The sequence below is a fragment of the Anabrus simplex genome, chromosome 2, assembly GCF_040414725.1.
Source record: "Anabrus simplex isolate iqAnaSimp1 chromosome 2, ASM4041472v1, whole genome shotgun sequence".
Taxonomy (NCBI): domain Eukaryota; kingdom Metazoa; phylum Arthropoda; class Insecta; order Orthoptera; family Tettigoniidae; genus Anabrus; species Anabrus simplex.
This window is the reverse complement of record NC_090266.1, coordinates 500749865-500767807: the sequence shown is the minus strand read 5'-3', so window position 1 is coordinate 500767807 and position 17943 is coordinate 500749865. Positions and strand designations below refer to the sequence as shown.

General features: G+C 37.3%; 1 protein-coding gene across 3 annotated transcripts in view; it reads left to right on the top strand.

Moving 5' to 3' along the window:
* The window catches only part of LOC136864197 (protein O-linked-mannose beta-1,2-N-acetylglucosaminyltransferase 1), a 652704-nt gene that overhangs the window by 420177 nt on the left and 214584 nt on the right, over nucleotides 1-17943 (top strand). For all 3 annotated transcript variants that reach the window (XM_067140873.2, XM_067140872.2, XM_067140875.2), the window contains one exon: nucleotides 17793-17920. In XM_067140873.2, the coding sequence (XP_066996974.1) occupies nucleotides 17793-17920 (128 nt within the window). The remainder of the gene's footprint in view (nucleotides 1-17792; nucleotides 17921-17943) is intronic.

Here is a 17943-nt window from a genome sequence, read left to right as displayed (position 1 = left end):
TATTATGTTTAACTTAGACAAATAACTTGCTCAAGAAAGAAAGTAGACTTGCAACATAACCTGCTGCCACTAGTTTTCAAGGAAAGAGTATTTTCAGCTCGATTACACTTCCAAGAAAACATACTATAAGCAGTACCTGCTTCTCCTGTATGTAAGACGCATAATAGACTCGCCCAAGGTGGGCATTGCTCCTTATCTTCAGCTAGATAAGAAGGAAGTCACTCGCCCGCGCGCTGAGAGTCGAGCAAGTTCTTTGTTGACAAGTACTGCAAGATGCCGAAAGTTAAAGGAAGTGCAATTGTTAAATTAAAACAATTTGTTACACAATATGGAGAAAATATTTTTTTCCACTGATGGGAAAATATTATTTTGCAAAGTGTGTGATGTGCAAGTTACAGCAGAAAAGAAGTTTACAGTTGAACAACATGTGTCATGAGAAAAACAGTAACGTGGTGTGCAGCGACTTGAAGATAAAAGAAACCGTGGCTTACACCAGACACTACCGGGTGAATCTTCAACATTTTCTCCATTTTGTGAGAAACTGTGTACAGCATTTTTATGCGCTGATATTCCACTGAACAAATTGAAACATCCAAAGCTGCATACGTTCTTAGAAGAGGAGACTGGAAAATCTATACCAGATCCCAGAGCATTAAGAAGAACCTACGTTGGATGGTGCTATGACAAAACGTTACAAGAAATAAGGATAAGGGTAGGAGACGGAAGCATATGGGTATGCATAGATGGAACAACAGACAGTGTGGGACGATATATAGGCTCCGTGCGTATAACACTGTGATGCTGCGGGTGGATACTATGAGAACTAATGTCGCAACGTTCCGGCAGAATGATGTGACACTCTCTTTAATCACGATGGAAATTTGGATCAAAGCGGGAATTTCTTTGTCAATTTTCAGTATAAGTGACGAAGAACTTGCAATGGTTGGATTGTAATCAATATTATCGTCACAACTGTCGCTGTCATGATTGCTACTTGAACTGGAATCGAACACGTGTTATCTCTTTTGCGACTGCTGAACATTCGCATCAGCTACTCCCAAACCCTGTATATTCGAGCTTGCTGTACTTATTCCAGGTAATTACTTGTCACTTACAAATTCCTCTTCGGCAGAACTTACTTCACTAATATCACAATTCTCCCCACTAAATTCCAACATTTCGTTTATCATGAACAGTAAATCATCTTCCTCAAACAGTGGGGCCCGGTGATTCGTTATAGATATTTTAGTGGAAAAAAATGTAAGAAAAAGGATCGAATAGAAACCTGGTCTCAGCAGTTTGGACGGAAATCATGAAATAAGCCTGTATTACGGATGCATACGATAATAAAATGTTGTGTAACTCGCAATAAACACACGCTCCAGTCGTGAAGGAAGAACTCAAGACTGGGGATAATAAATCAGGTCACAGTTCTAAAATGTCATCAGAGAGGTCTGTTCAGTGCCATAATCTCTAGAAATCCCTTCTACAGCAATATTATTACATCCAAGGGACGATTAGGCGATGAGCTAAAGCTTCAGCGCGGAACTATTAGGCCTTAGGTCGTTCTTGCCCGGACTCAGCTGCGTTCTTTATGTTGTAACTCATGGATGACATATTGGTATTGGGAGAACATAGTTGAAAAATTTCACATCAGAGGGCAGACTCATCCGAAATACGCTGCTGAAAAAGAAATAAGCCTCTGCAGGCAGGCAACTGAGAAAAAATATATAATTTGAATCGACGGATATATCCGCGTTCCCCACCGAGCAAGCGACTTGGAGCCGCGGATCTCGCCGCATCGCCCATCGAACGGGTTAATACAGATCATTATTAAAATTATATCATATGATGTTCCGGCGCATGAGGTGGAGGAAGTGGCCAGAGCCCCCTATTTCCTCTGTTTAAGAGTAGACTAAACGGTTAAGTATTCGAAGTTCAAACCATCATTATTGGAGAAGGGTTCCTCGAGGACAGGTGATTCCCTTCTAAGGACACGGAACAAAGTCTCCGCGAAATGTAAATAATTTCTCCTTGTTTTCTTGACTCGGCAAGAGCTCAAAAGCTGCATTATCATGTCTATTACTATGGGTCGTGAAAGCGTCAGTCTAAATATTAGAAAGGTCTGTGGGGAAGATACTTTTAGGAAAGCTTCTAAACTCAGCAAGTTAAGGAGAAATAAAGCCATTCTTTTGTCTTCATGCTTCCTTCTGAGATGCTGGGACCATAATGTAATTTCCCAACTGTGTTAAGCTGAAGCACATGTTGAATATTCCTAAGGCCAGGAGAATTTATCAGCATGCTAGCAAGGCTCTTATGATTGAGAAAGTGCATCACACTCATAAGGAGCTTGACTGTCTCTCTACAGCCATTGTAGTTACACCTCCTTTTAAGCAATACTCTTTTTCAGGAATTTTGATTGTCTTTTGACAGGATTACTGCTACACAAGCTGAACGCATATTCAACCAGGTGGCATACTGGCAGACATCTAAGTTCCTTTGTGCATCTCGGAAACAGGCAATCCTTTCCATTTTTTTTTTCTTTCTTGAGTTCACCTTTTCAATGCATTGTTTTTTTATTGATTTACATAAATATTTTTACACTAGCAACATACCCGTGCTTTGCTTTGGCTTTAAAATGAAAGTTATTATTCAAAGTTTTAGATTTTGGAGAGTCCACTGTCAGCTGAGCCTGCAAAATACGTCCTCAATTCGTATGTCAAATGGTTTTGGGGGAAGGATTATTTATTTTATAATCTACCAATAACTTGAACACCGTATGGAAGAATTTTAATGTTTTAAACCATATCTTATGTAAACATCTAGGATGTAAAAGCGACCAACCTGTGAAATTTTTATTTTGTACGTCGAACAACAATGGAGGAAGGAATACTTTTTTGAGGGGTGAATGTTTTTAAATATTTATTAACATCTAGGATATAGAAGACCACCCTTCATAAAAAGAAAAAAAATTATGTTCATGCCTGAAACGGTTCGGAAGAATGGATATTGTGTTTTTGAGAGTCAACTACCATCTAAACCCATTAGGAGAAAAATATTTTGAAGTATACAGAATTTTACTCCTAGGACATAAAAGAAGACCCTTCTCGTAAAATTACAACTTTGTACGCCATACGGTTTTGGAGGGATGAATAATTTAGTTTACAGAGCTAACCTCATTTAACACTTTAGCAGTTGTAATGTTTAAAAATATTTCCTATTTCACACCTAGGATTCAAAATAAATACAACTATTTGGAATTTTGTCTTCATATGTTAAACCGTTTTGGAGGAAGTAATGAATATATATGTTTTCGGATCTCAACCCCCATTTAACTCTCTGAGTGATTAAATTTGTTTCAGACCTTCTGTTATTTAACACCTAGGATATCATTTGACATTTTAACTTTGTAATTCAAACGGTTCCATACAAAGGTATATTTTTGTCATCATTCCTCATCCCCCAGTCAATTCCCCGTTCGGGGTGCATTGTTTTAAGACTTCTTCTTATTTGTATCCTCATAAAAATAATTCAACTTCTTTTATACCCCTTTAAGTTGATTCCCTCCGCCGCCCCCTCCCCCCCGCCCCAACAAAAAATGTGCGTTTATTTTTAAAGGAGATTCCAAATACCAATTTTCACATCCGTGACGTCTTTCATTTTTGAGATATAAGTATCCTCATACAAGGAATTAAACTCATTTTTCAATTCATTTACCCACCCTGATTGGATTCCCTAAAAACAAAAGAATACGTGTTTCTTAATTAAAGAAGATTTCCAAATACAAATTTTCATGTCTGTAACATCTTTAGTTTTTGAGATATAAGTATTCTCATAAAAATAATTCAACCCCTCTTTCAGTCCTTTTTACCTCCCCCTGCCGCCTACCTTAAGTGATTTTTTAAAACGAAAAAGTATGTGTTACTTTATTTTTCAAAGAGGTTAAAAATACCAATTTTCATGTCTGTAACATATTACGTTTTTTTAGATATACTGTAGATATACTCATTTTAAAAATTCACCCCCTTTGTCAGTCCTGTTCACCTCCCCTCCACAAGTAGGTTTTACAGAAACAAAATATGTGTTTCTTTATTTTTAAAGGAGATTCTTTTCATAACTGTAAGATCTTCAGTTTTTGAATTATAAGTATCCTCAAAAAAGGTATTTCAACCTCTTTCTCACATTTTTCACCCCCGTAAGAGGATTTTTCAGAAAACAAAAAAAAATATTTTTTTTCCTTATTTTTAAAGGTGATTCCAAATACCAATTTTCTTGTCTGTAACATCTTCAGTATTTGATGTATATGTATCCTCATAAAAAGAATTAAACTCTTCCTTTACTTCCCTTCACCTACCCCACCCCCTTAAGTGGATTTTCAGAAAACAAACTCTGCATGTTCCTTTTCTTTTATGGGAGATTTGAAATACTAGTTTTCACGTCTGTAACATGTTACGTTTTTGAGATATATTGTAGATATACTCATTTTAAAAATTCACTCCCTTTGTCACTCCTGTTAACCTCCCCTTAAGTAGATTTTTCAAAAACAAAATAATATGTTTCTTTATTTTTAAAGGAGATTCCAAATGCCAATTATCATGAAAGTAACATCTTCAATTTTTGAGATGTATGTATCCACATAAAAGGTATTCAGCCCCATTTTCAGTCCTTTTTACAACCTCCCCCCCACTGAAATGCTTTTTCCGAAAATAAACAAATATGTGTTACTTTTATTTTTAAAAGAGATTAAAAATACCTATTTGCACATTTGTAACATGTTAAGTTTGTTATATATACTGTTGATATGCTCATTTTAACAGTTTACCCCCTTCAACACTTCCCCTTAAGTGGATTTTCAGAAAACAAATTATGTGTGTTCGTGTGCATTTACAGGAGATTCCAAATACCAGTTTTCACGTCTGTAACATGTTACGTTTTTGAGATATATTGTAGATATACTCATTTTAAAAATTCACCCCATTTGTCACTCCTGGTCACCACCCCTTAAGTATATTTTCTAAAAACAGAGAAATATTTGTTTCTTTATTTTTGAAGAAGATTCCAAATACCAATTTTCACATCTTTAAACTGTTCAATTTTCGAGGCATAGATACACTTATTTTAAACATTCCCCCCCCCCCCCTTTCACCCTCTTAGTGATGGAATATCAAAAAATCCTCCCTTAGTTAGCACCTACATTGTAATATGAATATATCCCTAAAATTTAATTTCTTGTCCAGTAGTTTTGGTTCAAAGTTAAAAACTTCATAGTTCCATATTGAACTGAGAATCACAATGGTAAATTGAATTTAAAGGTTCCACCTTTTCAATACAATACAATACAATTCTGTTGCACAGGATTATGTTACAACATGTTTATGTGAAAGGCCTCACGTTCCACATAGGACTAAGAAACCTTGGTCCTGCACACTAACATAGGACCCACATGTATACAGCAATCCACCTTTTGACGTGCCGGTACAACATAAGCTTAGAAGACTCTGTCAAACAACAACAGTACAAAAGTTGCATCCCTCTTTGAGACTCATTTTACCATTTCACAAAGAGTCAACCATCAAGATTTTAATATGTTTATCAAGTTTTTAACTCACATTCAATCATAAATTCAACATTAGAATGAGTGATTTCAACACCTACATAAAGATTACATAAGACTATTACACCGCTAACGCGTTGTAAACACTGCTACCTATTTTAGATATAATTCTTACTTTTAAGTGTGAACTTTCATTACATGAATTGTATCAATGTTTTTATATTATTGTAATATATATATAATTTGTCCTCTTACTCGGTTTATGTGATAGGCTGATGATGACACTAAAAAATGTGTGAAAACCAGTACCACAATAAACATGTAACATAATACTGTGCAACAGAATTGTATTGTATTGAAAAGGTAGAACCCTTAAATTCAATTTATCTTTGTGATTCAGTAGTTCTGGCTCGGCAATGATGAGTCAGTCAGTCAGGACAAGGTATTTTGTATATATACAGTAGATTATTGTTATGTCATAAGCAGGACATGTTTCGCCTATATTTTTAGGCATCTTCAGCCGCTGTTTCTACTGCCTAGTATCGAAATAGCCAGGATCCTTGATTTTGCTTAATAATAAAATACTTAAAATGGTTAAGCTGACATGAATTGTTTTAACTAAAAATATTTTTGTGTTTATTATATGTTCTGTAGTAACATCCAGCTGATGTGAATTGTTATGACTAGTGAATTGTGTTAACATGTCATCATCATCATCATCATCATCTGTTTACCCTCCAGGTTCGGTTTTCCCCTCGGACTTAGCGAGGGATCCCACATCTACCGCCTCAAGGGCAGTGTCCTGGAGCTTCAGACTCTTGGTCGGGGGATACAACTGGGGAGTATGACCAGTACCTCGCCCAGGCGGCCTCACCTGCTATGCTGAACAGGGGCCTTGTGAAGGGATGGGAAGAGTGGAAGGGATAGGCAAGGAAGAGGGAAGGAAGCGGCCGTGGCCTTAAGTTAGGTACCATCCCGGCATTCGCCTGGAGGAGAAGTGGGAAACCACGGAAAACCACTTCCAGGATGGCTGAGGTGGGAATCGAACCCACCTCTACTCAGTTGACCTCCCGAGGCTGAGTGGACCCCGTTCCAGCCCTCGTACCACTTTTCAAATTTCGTGGCAGAGCCGGGAATCGAACCCGGGCCTCCGGGGGTGGCAGCTAATCACGCTAACCACTACACCACAGAGGCGGACTGTGTTAACATGTACTATACATAAATCATTTAGCTTGTATACAATTGCTCTGTCTATAAAGGATGAGTCTACAATTATTATACATTTGATAAAAACATAATGATATGCTTTAAAAAACTTGTTATGACGTTGGTTTGTTTCATTTTTTTGCTAGGGGCTTTACGTCGCACCGACACAGATAGGTCTTATGGCGACAATGGGATAGGAAAGGCCTAGGAGTTGGAAGGAAGCGGCCATGGCCTTAATTAAGGTACAGCCCCAGCATTTGCCTGGTGTGAAAATGGGAAACCACGGAAAACCATTTTCAGGGCTGCCAATAGTGGGATTCGAACCTACTATCTCCCGGATGCAAGCTCACAGCCGTTCGCCTCTACACGCACGGCCAACTCGCCCGGAGTGTTTAGGTTATTTAGTCTGTAATATCCAATGTGCGTGCTCTCACCGGAATCTTCATGGACCTGAGTGTCATCTTGGGAATATAATTTGGTAGCGTTTCCGTAAGATATTGCGTGATCCGTTGTCTGAATGTTGCTCTATGGTGATTAATATTTTTAGTTAAAACAATTCATGTCAGCGTAACCATTTTAAGAACTTTGTTATTAAGAAAAATCCAGGATCCTGGCTATGTTGATCTTAGATAGTAGGAACAGGGGCTGAAGATGCCCAAAAAAATAGGCAAAACATATCCTGCTTATGACAAACCATCATCATCATCATCATCATCATCATCATCATCATCATCATCATTGGTTTGCCCTTCCAGCGAGCCGGGTAGGGTGTTTGCAAACGAGTGTCTTCCAAAGTTTCCTGTTCAAAAAGATTTTGTTGTCCATGACAGATTCCCAATTCCATCCCCTTCTCTCCACGTCTTCCCTCAGTTGGTCCATCCATCTTCTTGGTCTTCCAGCTGGTCTTCTACCTGTTATTCTCTTTTCCACATAAGCACATGGTAACCTTGTGCTATTCATTCGTTTAACATGCCCAAACCATTTAAGTCTAGATGACCTAAGTCTTTCCTCCATCAATTCATTTAGACCTAGGTTAGATCGGATCTTATCATTTTTCACGTGATCAAGTCGTGTCTTTTTGAGGGCAGTTCTAGAAAATTTCATTTCACAGGCTTGAATCCTACTACAATCCTTTGATGTTAGTGTGCAGGTTTCCAGAGGATATGTAAGGATGGGAATGAAATATGACTTGTACAGGGTCAGTATATTATGTATATTATGTTTATATAGGTGCATAATTATATGGTTTGGCATAATAGCAGGCTTCATAGCCTTCTCATCCCACAGTAGGTGTCTAATGATACTGTAAAAGTTAGAGCCTTTGGTTTTTCTGTTTGTTATTTCTATCTCAGCTCTATTATTACTAGCCATTACACTTCCTGAATATCTGAATTGGTGTACTACAACTTGGTGGTCCTGTATTTTTATGTTGCATTCTGTATTATGTCTGCTGATTTTCACTGCTACTGTTTTTGATGGGTTCAGTTTCATTCCATAATCATCAGATTTCTTACATCATGCATTCAGATTATTTTGCACTTCCTCCTCTGTTTCATCCCATATTGCCACATCGTCTGCAAACACCAGAGCCTGAAGATCTTTATTACCTTTTCCTTTTAGTTCCTTTAAAATGGTATCCATAATTGCTATGAATAGAAGAGGTGATAAGGCACTTCCCTGTTGTACTCCTTTTGTTGTATTGAACCATTCAGAGTGACCATCTCCAATACTGACACAGCTTTTGCAATTAGTATATAGCATTTGGATCTTCCTAATAAGGTACTCCGGTACACCAAGTTTTCTAAGACTTTTCCAAATAGTTGATCTAGGAACATTATCATACGCCTTTTCAAGGTCCATAAACACAATAATTAGGTCTTTTCATCTTTCACACTGTTTCTCTGCCAATATCCTCAAAGCAAATATCAGATCTGTTGTGCTTCTTCCAGCCCTAAAGCCATGTTGTGTTCCTCTTCTAAGATAGGCTCTAGTATATCCCTTTCTCTGGCTTCAGTGATCTCCATAATTTTAAGGCGGTATGATAAGAGGGTAATGCCTCTGTAATTTTCACTTTTCCTTCTACTCCCTTTCTTAAAGTTAGGAACTACCACCCCTTTTATCCAGTCTTCAGGTATTTCGTCATCCTTCCATATTTTTCTGAGAACTCTATACAGCCACTGTATTCCTGGCGGACCAGCAGATTTAATCATGTCAACTGTAACTTCATCAGCTCCTGCTGACTTACCACTTCTCATCCTATGCAGAGCTTGCTCTACTTCTGTCCATGTAATTGGGATACCTTCCTCTGTTGTATTCTGTCCTACATCCTCAACAGAGATCTCATTAGAGCCATTTAGGAGCTTGTCAAAATACTGTCCCATTGTATCCGTAATATCTTTCATATTGCGAACCATATTCCTATCTGCTGTCTCCAGAGTTGTAATTGCTTCTTTATCTGATCTTTTACTCTTTACTATTCCAGATATCATTTTCATATTCCCTTTACTGTCTTCTTCCAGTTTAGTTGTAAATTCTTTCCAACTTTTCTCTTTTTCTTCCCTTACAATTCTTTTGACTTCCAACTTCCTGTATCTATATTCCTTTGCCATTTCTTCCAATTTATTGTTGTCTATTTGGTTGCTGTTTATTCCTCTGTCAGACTTAGCCATATCAAGAACTTTTTTGGCTTTACTCCATTTCATTACGTCTTCTTTCACTTTATCATTCCACCAAGATGTTCTTTTCTCTCTTAACTCTTCTGCTTGTTCTTCCATATATTTTATCCGCACTACCAACCAGACTTGCCTTAAAATCATTCCATTCTTCATTATCTTTCTTTGTGTCTGTTATTGATATTTTTGCTCTGATTTCCTCTTGAAACTGCTGTTTGACTTCCAGATCTTTCAATTTCCAGTCTTTAATTCGTGGTTTTTTCTTCTTGTTTACTTTAATAATAGGTTTGGTGACTCTTATGTCTGCAATGAAGAGTCTATGGTCACTATCAAGGCTCTCACTAGGTATCACTTTTACATCATGCACCTTTTCTCCATTTGACCCATCTGTGATGATAAGGTCTATCACTGAAATATACTGACCATCCCAGCTGTATCTCATCATCTTGTGGCTATCCCATTTCTGAAACCACGAGTTCTTCACCAGAAGTTGGTTTCGTGTACATAGATCAAGCAGAAGTTCACCCTCCTCATTTCTATTACCAAATACATATGGACCAATAATTCCTTCATAACCTGACCTATCAGTTCCTACCTGGGCATTAAAATCCCCAATTATCATTTTCTCTTAATCAATGATGTCTTCTAGTTTTTCTAGGAAGCTTGCTTTTTGGTCATCGTACAACGCTGCTGGGGTGCATAAACTTGGATCACAGTTTGAGTTTCTCCATTTAGGCATATTTTAGGTTGGATTAATTTCTCACTGATGAATGAGACATCTGTTACACTATCAATGTCTTTATGGAGTATAAAACCAACTCCATTCCTCGCCACTGCACGATTGCCACTCCAGTATAATTTATATCCGTCCTATAACATTGTGTTGCAACCTTCCCATTTGGTTTCACTTAGCCCTAGGATGTGAATATGTCTACGGTTCATTAAATCCGTGATTTCGTTGCATCTTCCTGTTAGAGTCATTACGTTTAAGGTTCCAATCCGAAGCTTGTTTTTATGATTGGTTCTTCTCGTGCATCTTGAATGAACATCGGACATGACATCATTAGTTCCAAGAGTACTTGAAGTATTGTCGACGTTCAGAATATGTTTCTTTCCGATGTTTGTTTTCGTTTTGAAAGCAGCTGCATTGTACTCCTGTACTGACTTGCTAGGCCTAACGTACTGGAGGATTTTCTTTCAGGGTGGTCTCTCTTAGCCTTTGGCAGTCCCCTGCCTCACTGCAAGGCATCAAGTGATGAATTGGTGTTATTTCCCACACAAAGGTCTCATCTTATCCAACCTTCCAAGGGAAGACTCCTCTGCTCGCAGCTGTTGGTTTCCCCTTAGCTTGTCTGGCTTGGTATCGGCCTTTAAAGTAATAAACTTCGTGGTTGGGTTCCGTATTGAGTTAAGACTTAACTTTAAAATGAGTACAAAATTTTATTGTTCCACCATCTCAATACTTAACATCATTGAACGTTTATCAAAACATTACAATATAATAATAACAGGTACTAGTTTCGGTCCCTTTTTTGGACCATCATCAGCCTAGCCAAAATTACAAGCAAAAGACATAATCTAAAAATGGAGTGATGTGGATGAACAAGGGGATGGGATGGTGATGGAATCACATACAAAAGTAAAAACCTTGTACATGTGTTACAATAAATATGACCAGGATATGTTAAAATTAACAGATGAATAAAAACACTGTGATGTCGTATAAAATCACTTGATGACAGTCTTAGGTTGACGGTTGAACTTGTGTTACACACTTAAATTTGAGTGAAATCTTATGTAAGTTCTTATTTTTCTGGAAGGTTCTAAAAGCGAGATCCACAATGGTGCAGAGGGAATTGTCCAATATGACTAGTATAGACTTGACGAATTGAGAAGGTTGGAAATGACACGAGATACGAAATCGAGAAGAAGCTCTCCAGTTTGGCTAATTAAATAAAACATAAATTCAACACACGTCGATCACAAACAAAATAAAACACTGATGTAATCGTCACAAAGGCCGTTAGGATAATGAACAAGAATGACTACACTAATAAGACTGAAGCCTTTTCAGAGATAATCCTTTTTCTTTAATAGACAAGGATCCCACAACCCAAATCCAATCACAATCTAAAGACTTTGCTCAAAAACTCATCCTTTTTACTAAATGAACAAGAATCAGAACAATTAATAAACATGAACCCCAATATACCAACAGCCAGACCACTACCAAAGATACACAAAACAGAAATTTCCATCAGGCCAATCATCAACAGTAAAATTAGTCCAACATATATAACTTCACAGTTCATACACAGTTTTCTTAAAAATCATTATAGATTCCGTAATAATTCTCCTCTAAAAAATTCCATTGATTTTTGTGATATGTTACAAAATTTTAAAGTACAACCAAATCATGTCATGTGCTCCTTTGACGTTTCCAATATGAACTCAAACATTCCAACAAGAGAAACAGTTAACATCATTAAAGACAATTTAACTAAACATGGCCATGTCATTGTAATGGAAATTGATGAATTTATCAACATCTTAAATTTCGTCCTCGACAACAATTTTTTCAGCTTCAGTAAGAAAATATATCGCCAGAAAGGTTTATCAATGGGAGATCTAGCGTCAGGCATCTTAGCAGACATCTACCTTGACACACAAAAATCGAAACGAAAATATAAGGTTTAAGTCTATGGATGCGGTATGTCAATGACACGTTCATGACCTAGACCAACGTTTCAACAACAGTAAAAATATTTTGCAATACCTCAACTCATTAGATCAAAATATAAAATCACAGTAGAAGATGAAATCAATAAGTCCATACATTTTTTTAGACATAATCATCACACGGAAAGATGATAGCTTCGAATACCACATTTATAGGAAGCCAACCTTTTCACCAAACACAATAAAGAACAACTCATTACATCCCAACACTCAAAAACGGGCAGCCTACTGTAGTTTAATGCATCGAGTGTTAAAACTGCCCCTCACACCAAAAGACCTCAACAAAGAATTACAATATATAAGTAACATAGCCAAGTTCTATGGGTTTAACGTAGAAATGGTCAATCAAATAATAAGAAAAATTAGAAATAGACAAATTTCAAAATTAATTCTGGATGAAAAACAAAAAAGTCTAAATTTGCCACCTTTTTTTTATTACAGTAATCCCATCATATATCAAATTTCTAACCCATTCAAGAAACATGACTTCAAATAAAACACAAAACACTATCCAAAGCATGTTCCTAAACCACAATAGCGTCAACTCCAACAAAGACCAATTACTCAGGATCCGGGATTTACAAACTCACCTGCACCCAATGTTTCGTCTCATACATAGGACAAAAAGGTCGAAGTTTCTCAGCGAGATACTTAGAACACTATAATGTAAACAAACATCATAAATTCTCGGCAATGAGCGTACATATGAAAGAAACTGGACATGCTACACGACCATAGAACAAGATTTAACTATACTAAAGAGAATTAGAAAAGGCAAATTGATGAACAAATACGAAAAATCTACATTTTCATAGACCAGTTCAATAGATACCACAATTTAAATGACATTATAAAGACTAAAAATCCTTTATACGATCAAATCCCACAATTACTAAAAATATAAGAAAACGTGTTCCAAAACATCAATGAATTTCCACATGTAAAAGCTCCGCCCACAGAAAAAACCCTCTTCCGAGAACAGCCAATACCTCATCTGCCCACCCCTCCCCAGCCCATACCCTTTCATATAACACACACAGATACAACACGAGGTGCACAGATTTAGCCATTGCCAGTCAGACAGCAGGTGTCACAAGAGCAAGCCGCAAGCAATTGCCGCAAGAGAGCTGAGAAGGTGAGTAAGAGCTCGCTTAACGTCCCCATTTTATACTTCAGTTCACACAAACTTCACAACTAACACCTTTTTTTTTTTTTACAGACTCTCAATCCACCAATATCAACCCCTAAAAGATGCAACAAGACCACAAGAAATGTCACGACGACCTTGAGAAGTCCCCTCTTCAAACCCACTCAGCAACAGGCGGCAGGATTTTACATAATTTTAATCACCATAAAGCAACATTCAGACAACGGATCACGCAATATCTTATGGAAACGCTACCAAATTTTATTCCGAAGGTGGCACTCAGGTCCATGAAGATTCCAGTGAGAGCACGCACATTGGATATTACAGACTAAAAAACCTAAAACAACTAATGTCATCACAAGTTTATGTTCTTATCAAATGTATAATATGTTATATTCACCTTTCATAGACAGAGCAGTTGTATACAAGCTAAATGTTTTTATGTATGGTACATGTTAACACAATTCACTAGTCATAACAATTCTCATCAGCCGGATATTACTACAGAATGTATAATACACACAAAAATATTTTTAGTTAAAACAATTCATGCCAGTTTAACCATTTTAAGTATTTCGATTTTAGGTAGTAGGAACAGCAGCTGAAGATGCCTAAAAAAATGGCGAAACATGTCCTGCTTATGATATAACAATAATGTAGAAATATTTATGTAAATCAATAAAAAAGCATAATGTATTGAAAAGGTAAAATTCTTTTAGAAAGGTATATGTTGCTCAACACAGGCCCAACGATGAGATTTATATCTTGTAACAGGCAATCCCTTGTATGAAACCTGAAACATGGTTCTGAACAGACCATTCTCTCAGCTAATAAAGGTAATACAGCTGTGGTAATGGATATTGATGAGTATAAGACCTCAGCTATGTTGTCAAATCCTATTTATAGACTGAACTCGCGTGACCATAGCACTCGTGTTTCCAGCACCACAGTGAAGATCTTAATGCAGTCCTCAATTTCAAATGTGGAGGTTAAACATCTGACTCCCTGGGACACATAGTGCGATAAGTTCTCCTAGCTGTGCTCTGGCAATATATCTAAACAACTTGCTTCAGCCACATATAGGACATACTGAATCATACTTTAGGGACTCTATATTTTGTTAACAAGCTGTCACCCATAACCCTTCAACCCAATGCACTTCTCATGAGTTTTGATGTTTAATCTTTGTTCACGAAATTGCTAATTGACTTGGTTGTCTCTCTCATTGAGTATCTATTCCCTGAGAACATTACTAAGTTATTTCATCACTATATGGCTTCCAGCTATTTCTTGTGTAATGGGCAATTTTACAAACAGATGGGATGTCCACTATTGCTGATATTGGCTTATTTCTTTACGGAACATTTTGAGCAGGCGGCTATTGCTTCGGCAACCGTCAAACCGATGATTTGGCTGAGGTATGTCGACAATACTTCTGTGGTCTGGACAGAGGGTCTTGAGAAACTTCATCTATTTCTGAATCTCCTAAATCAGCAGCATCCTTCAATTAAGTTCACTATGGAGATGGAGTGAGACAGCTGCCTTCCTTTCTTGGATGTCATAGTAAGAAAGAAACCAGGCAGCTACTTAGGACACACCGTCTATCATAAACCTACCCACACAAATCGCTATCTCCATGCAGATTCTCACCACCATCCAGCACAAAAACAGGGCATTCTCACAACTCTCACCCCGAGGGCAAAACAGATTTGTGAACTATCAAATATGCAGGAGGAGACGGACACGCTCAGTCATGTTCAAGGATAATGGTTACAATGACGTACTGATTCATAGAGCCCTGCATCCCAGAGGGAAGACTAAGCAAAATTCACAAAACGAAGAAGTGATGGGAACTGCCTACCTACCTTTCATCCACAATACTACAGATTGAATAGTCAAGGTCCTCCGCAAGCGCAATATAAAAGTATTGTTTTGCAGGTCACAAAAATTGTTTGCCGTTTGGTAAAAACCAGGACAAATTATCCCCACTATTACCCTCTAGGATGTACAAAACTCCCTGTACTTATGGCAAGGTATACATTGGCCAAACATGCCAGTCTATTTGTACTCGTATCGAGAAACACAAACGAAATATCCATCTCAACCAACTAGATAAGTCAGCAATAGCTGAGCACACCTTATCAACAGGTCATGATGTTGTGTTCCAAGATATTCGAGGTCTTACCCACACTAAACACTACAGGTCTAAGATTATATGGGAAGTTGTGGAAATAAGTAAAAATCCTAACAATTTCAACAAGGACACTGGCTATCGATGAAGTAATACATTGTTGCCAGCCATTAAGGATTTATGTAGGTAATTCTCTTCCCTGTCTTTTCACTATTGTTATTTCACTTCATTGTTTTCCAAATTTGTACTCTCCTCATCACTAGATGGTTCATGGAAGATAGGAAACTTCACCCTAGGTTATGTGCTATGGGCCATACTTTCATAACTTTTATACACCTGTTACGGTATTATTCTTACTTCTTTTCACTTTCATGTCTTCAACCTTGTGGTATGTCCTTGTCCCATCCCCCTCCCTCGACCCCTCTACGTCCTACTTCCCACCGCCTGACTCACCCCATTTTTTCGTTTTTTTTTCTACACACTTTTCTTTCCATCTTCCGCTTGATTCTACCCTGTCAGTCTTTCGTTGAACTATTTTTTTTATTTATTTATTTATTTATTTATTTATTTATTTATTTATTTATTTATTTATTTATGTATTTATTTATTTATTTATTTATTTATTCAACCAACCAACCACATTCATCCCTAATTTCCTGATGACTTTACTGCTTACTTCGTACACACATATGATGGAACAAGATACATCTTAATTGGAGCTAGATGATGTCACCCTCCACTCAGAAGGCTAGTGCTCAGTGAGCCCGCCATCTTGTGACGAATGAGAGCACCGCTTACCATAGACCCAACAGTAAAATGTTCTTAAAATCAAACCACCTTAATTAGGGAAGTCTTGCTTGTGAACGGATGAGATTTTCTTCTGAAGACCTGGAGCAAATTTGTCTGCGAAGTGTAAAGAATTGCTTTCTGACATGGCAAAAGCCCAAAACCTTATTATCATGCCTACAATTATGGACCATGAACACACCAATCTAAAAAAACTACAGACTACATCCACCTCATAAGATTATTTTCCAACAACTGAAAGCTATTAAGCCGAGAAAAGACATAACAATGGAATTTAATTTCCAAACTGTATAAAACATGTCTCCATTTAATTTGGAGCGGCAATCTGCTTTATTTGTTGGTGGGTCAGGAAGTGAGACGACTATAACTAATTCAGGTTGAGAAGAGAGACAACAATAAAGACTTAATTTTGCCCAATTCATGTTTGCAACAGTAATTCCCTATCTTTGTAGGTGAGAGTAGAGTAAGTAGTATCATATATTTCATAAAATATCAAACCTGATAGAGAAAGAGAGATGTATCAAGCTGGATGGAATATCCAAACTCCATAAAACCATAAACATTGTTGAACAATTGTTTTTTTTATGAAAGAAAAAATTTGCAACACGAATCCTGTTACTTTGTGGGTCTCAACCATGAAGTTTCTTTTTTTTCTCTCTCTCTCTCTCTTTCTCAGACAAATATTATTATTACCAAATACATGTTAATTGTTCGAGAATAGGTGATGTAGCCAATGAGTACAATGGGCTCGGAACTCTCAAAGACATTTTATAGCTGCTACCAGCAGTTGATCAGGCTGTTCCTAATATGGAGTATGGATACCTCTCATCATTGCTCCTAACCTGGGAACAGTTGCTACTTTTTGTGTTCCAGTGTGATTTCCTACACTAAAGGGACTACCACCCCCACCTAAGAGAACTTATCCACCTGAAGCAATTGGTTCCCAAGTTATTTACTGCCGCCCAACACTTGACATTGAGACCTTGGCTGTACGGTCCACCCCATTAGCATAGAGGGGTCAGATTATGAATGTATTAACAACGCTCTGAAAATTCATGCTCTGTTGAACAGTGTTCAACTAGATCTCATTAATTTGGATTTCTAGCCTTGTAGAAACCAGAAGCATCTGGAGACACTCCATCCCTGTAGTCACCAGGGCACATAGTCAACTCGAGTCTAATCTGTCTGGAGGTTCTTAATGTAGATCTGTGAAATATAAATATATCCATCATATGAATCCATGCATTTCATAAAGCATTCTTTACTTGAGTATTCCTCGTAGCATTTTCCAAGTAGATTTTTAGTCATCATACCCAGTCCTCTTTGAACCAGATAAACTGGGTTCCATTTTAATTCCATAGTAAAAGTCTGTAAGATGGAATCAATATTCAATTATATTTTGGTCTTGTAGTTTTTTGTTGAGTAGAACTGAAGTGATCATCATTTCTGTTGGAATTGAAGATATTTTGGTACAAATATCAGTATGGGGATTTTAAAAACTCTAAAATTCAATTACAATAATTAATCTAATTTCAGATAGTGAATGCGATTGGCCAGATACTGAAGAGAATCGAAGACGAAGGGAATTTTGCAATCACATTGAAGGGTATGGGAGTGTTTGTAGCTGTTCTGATCCTGCTCCACTGATATTCAGTCCAGAACCAGTAAGTCTTAATTTTCTTATTAT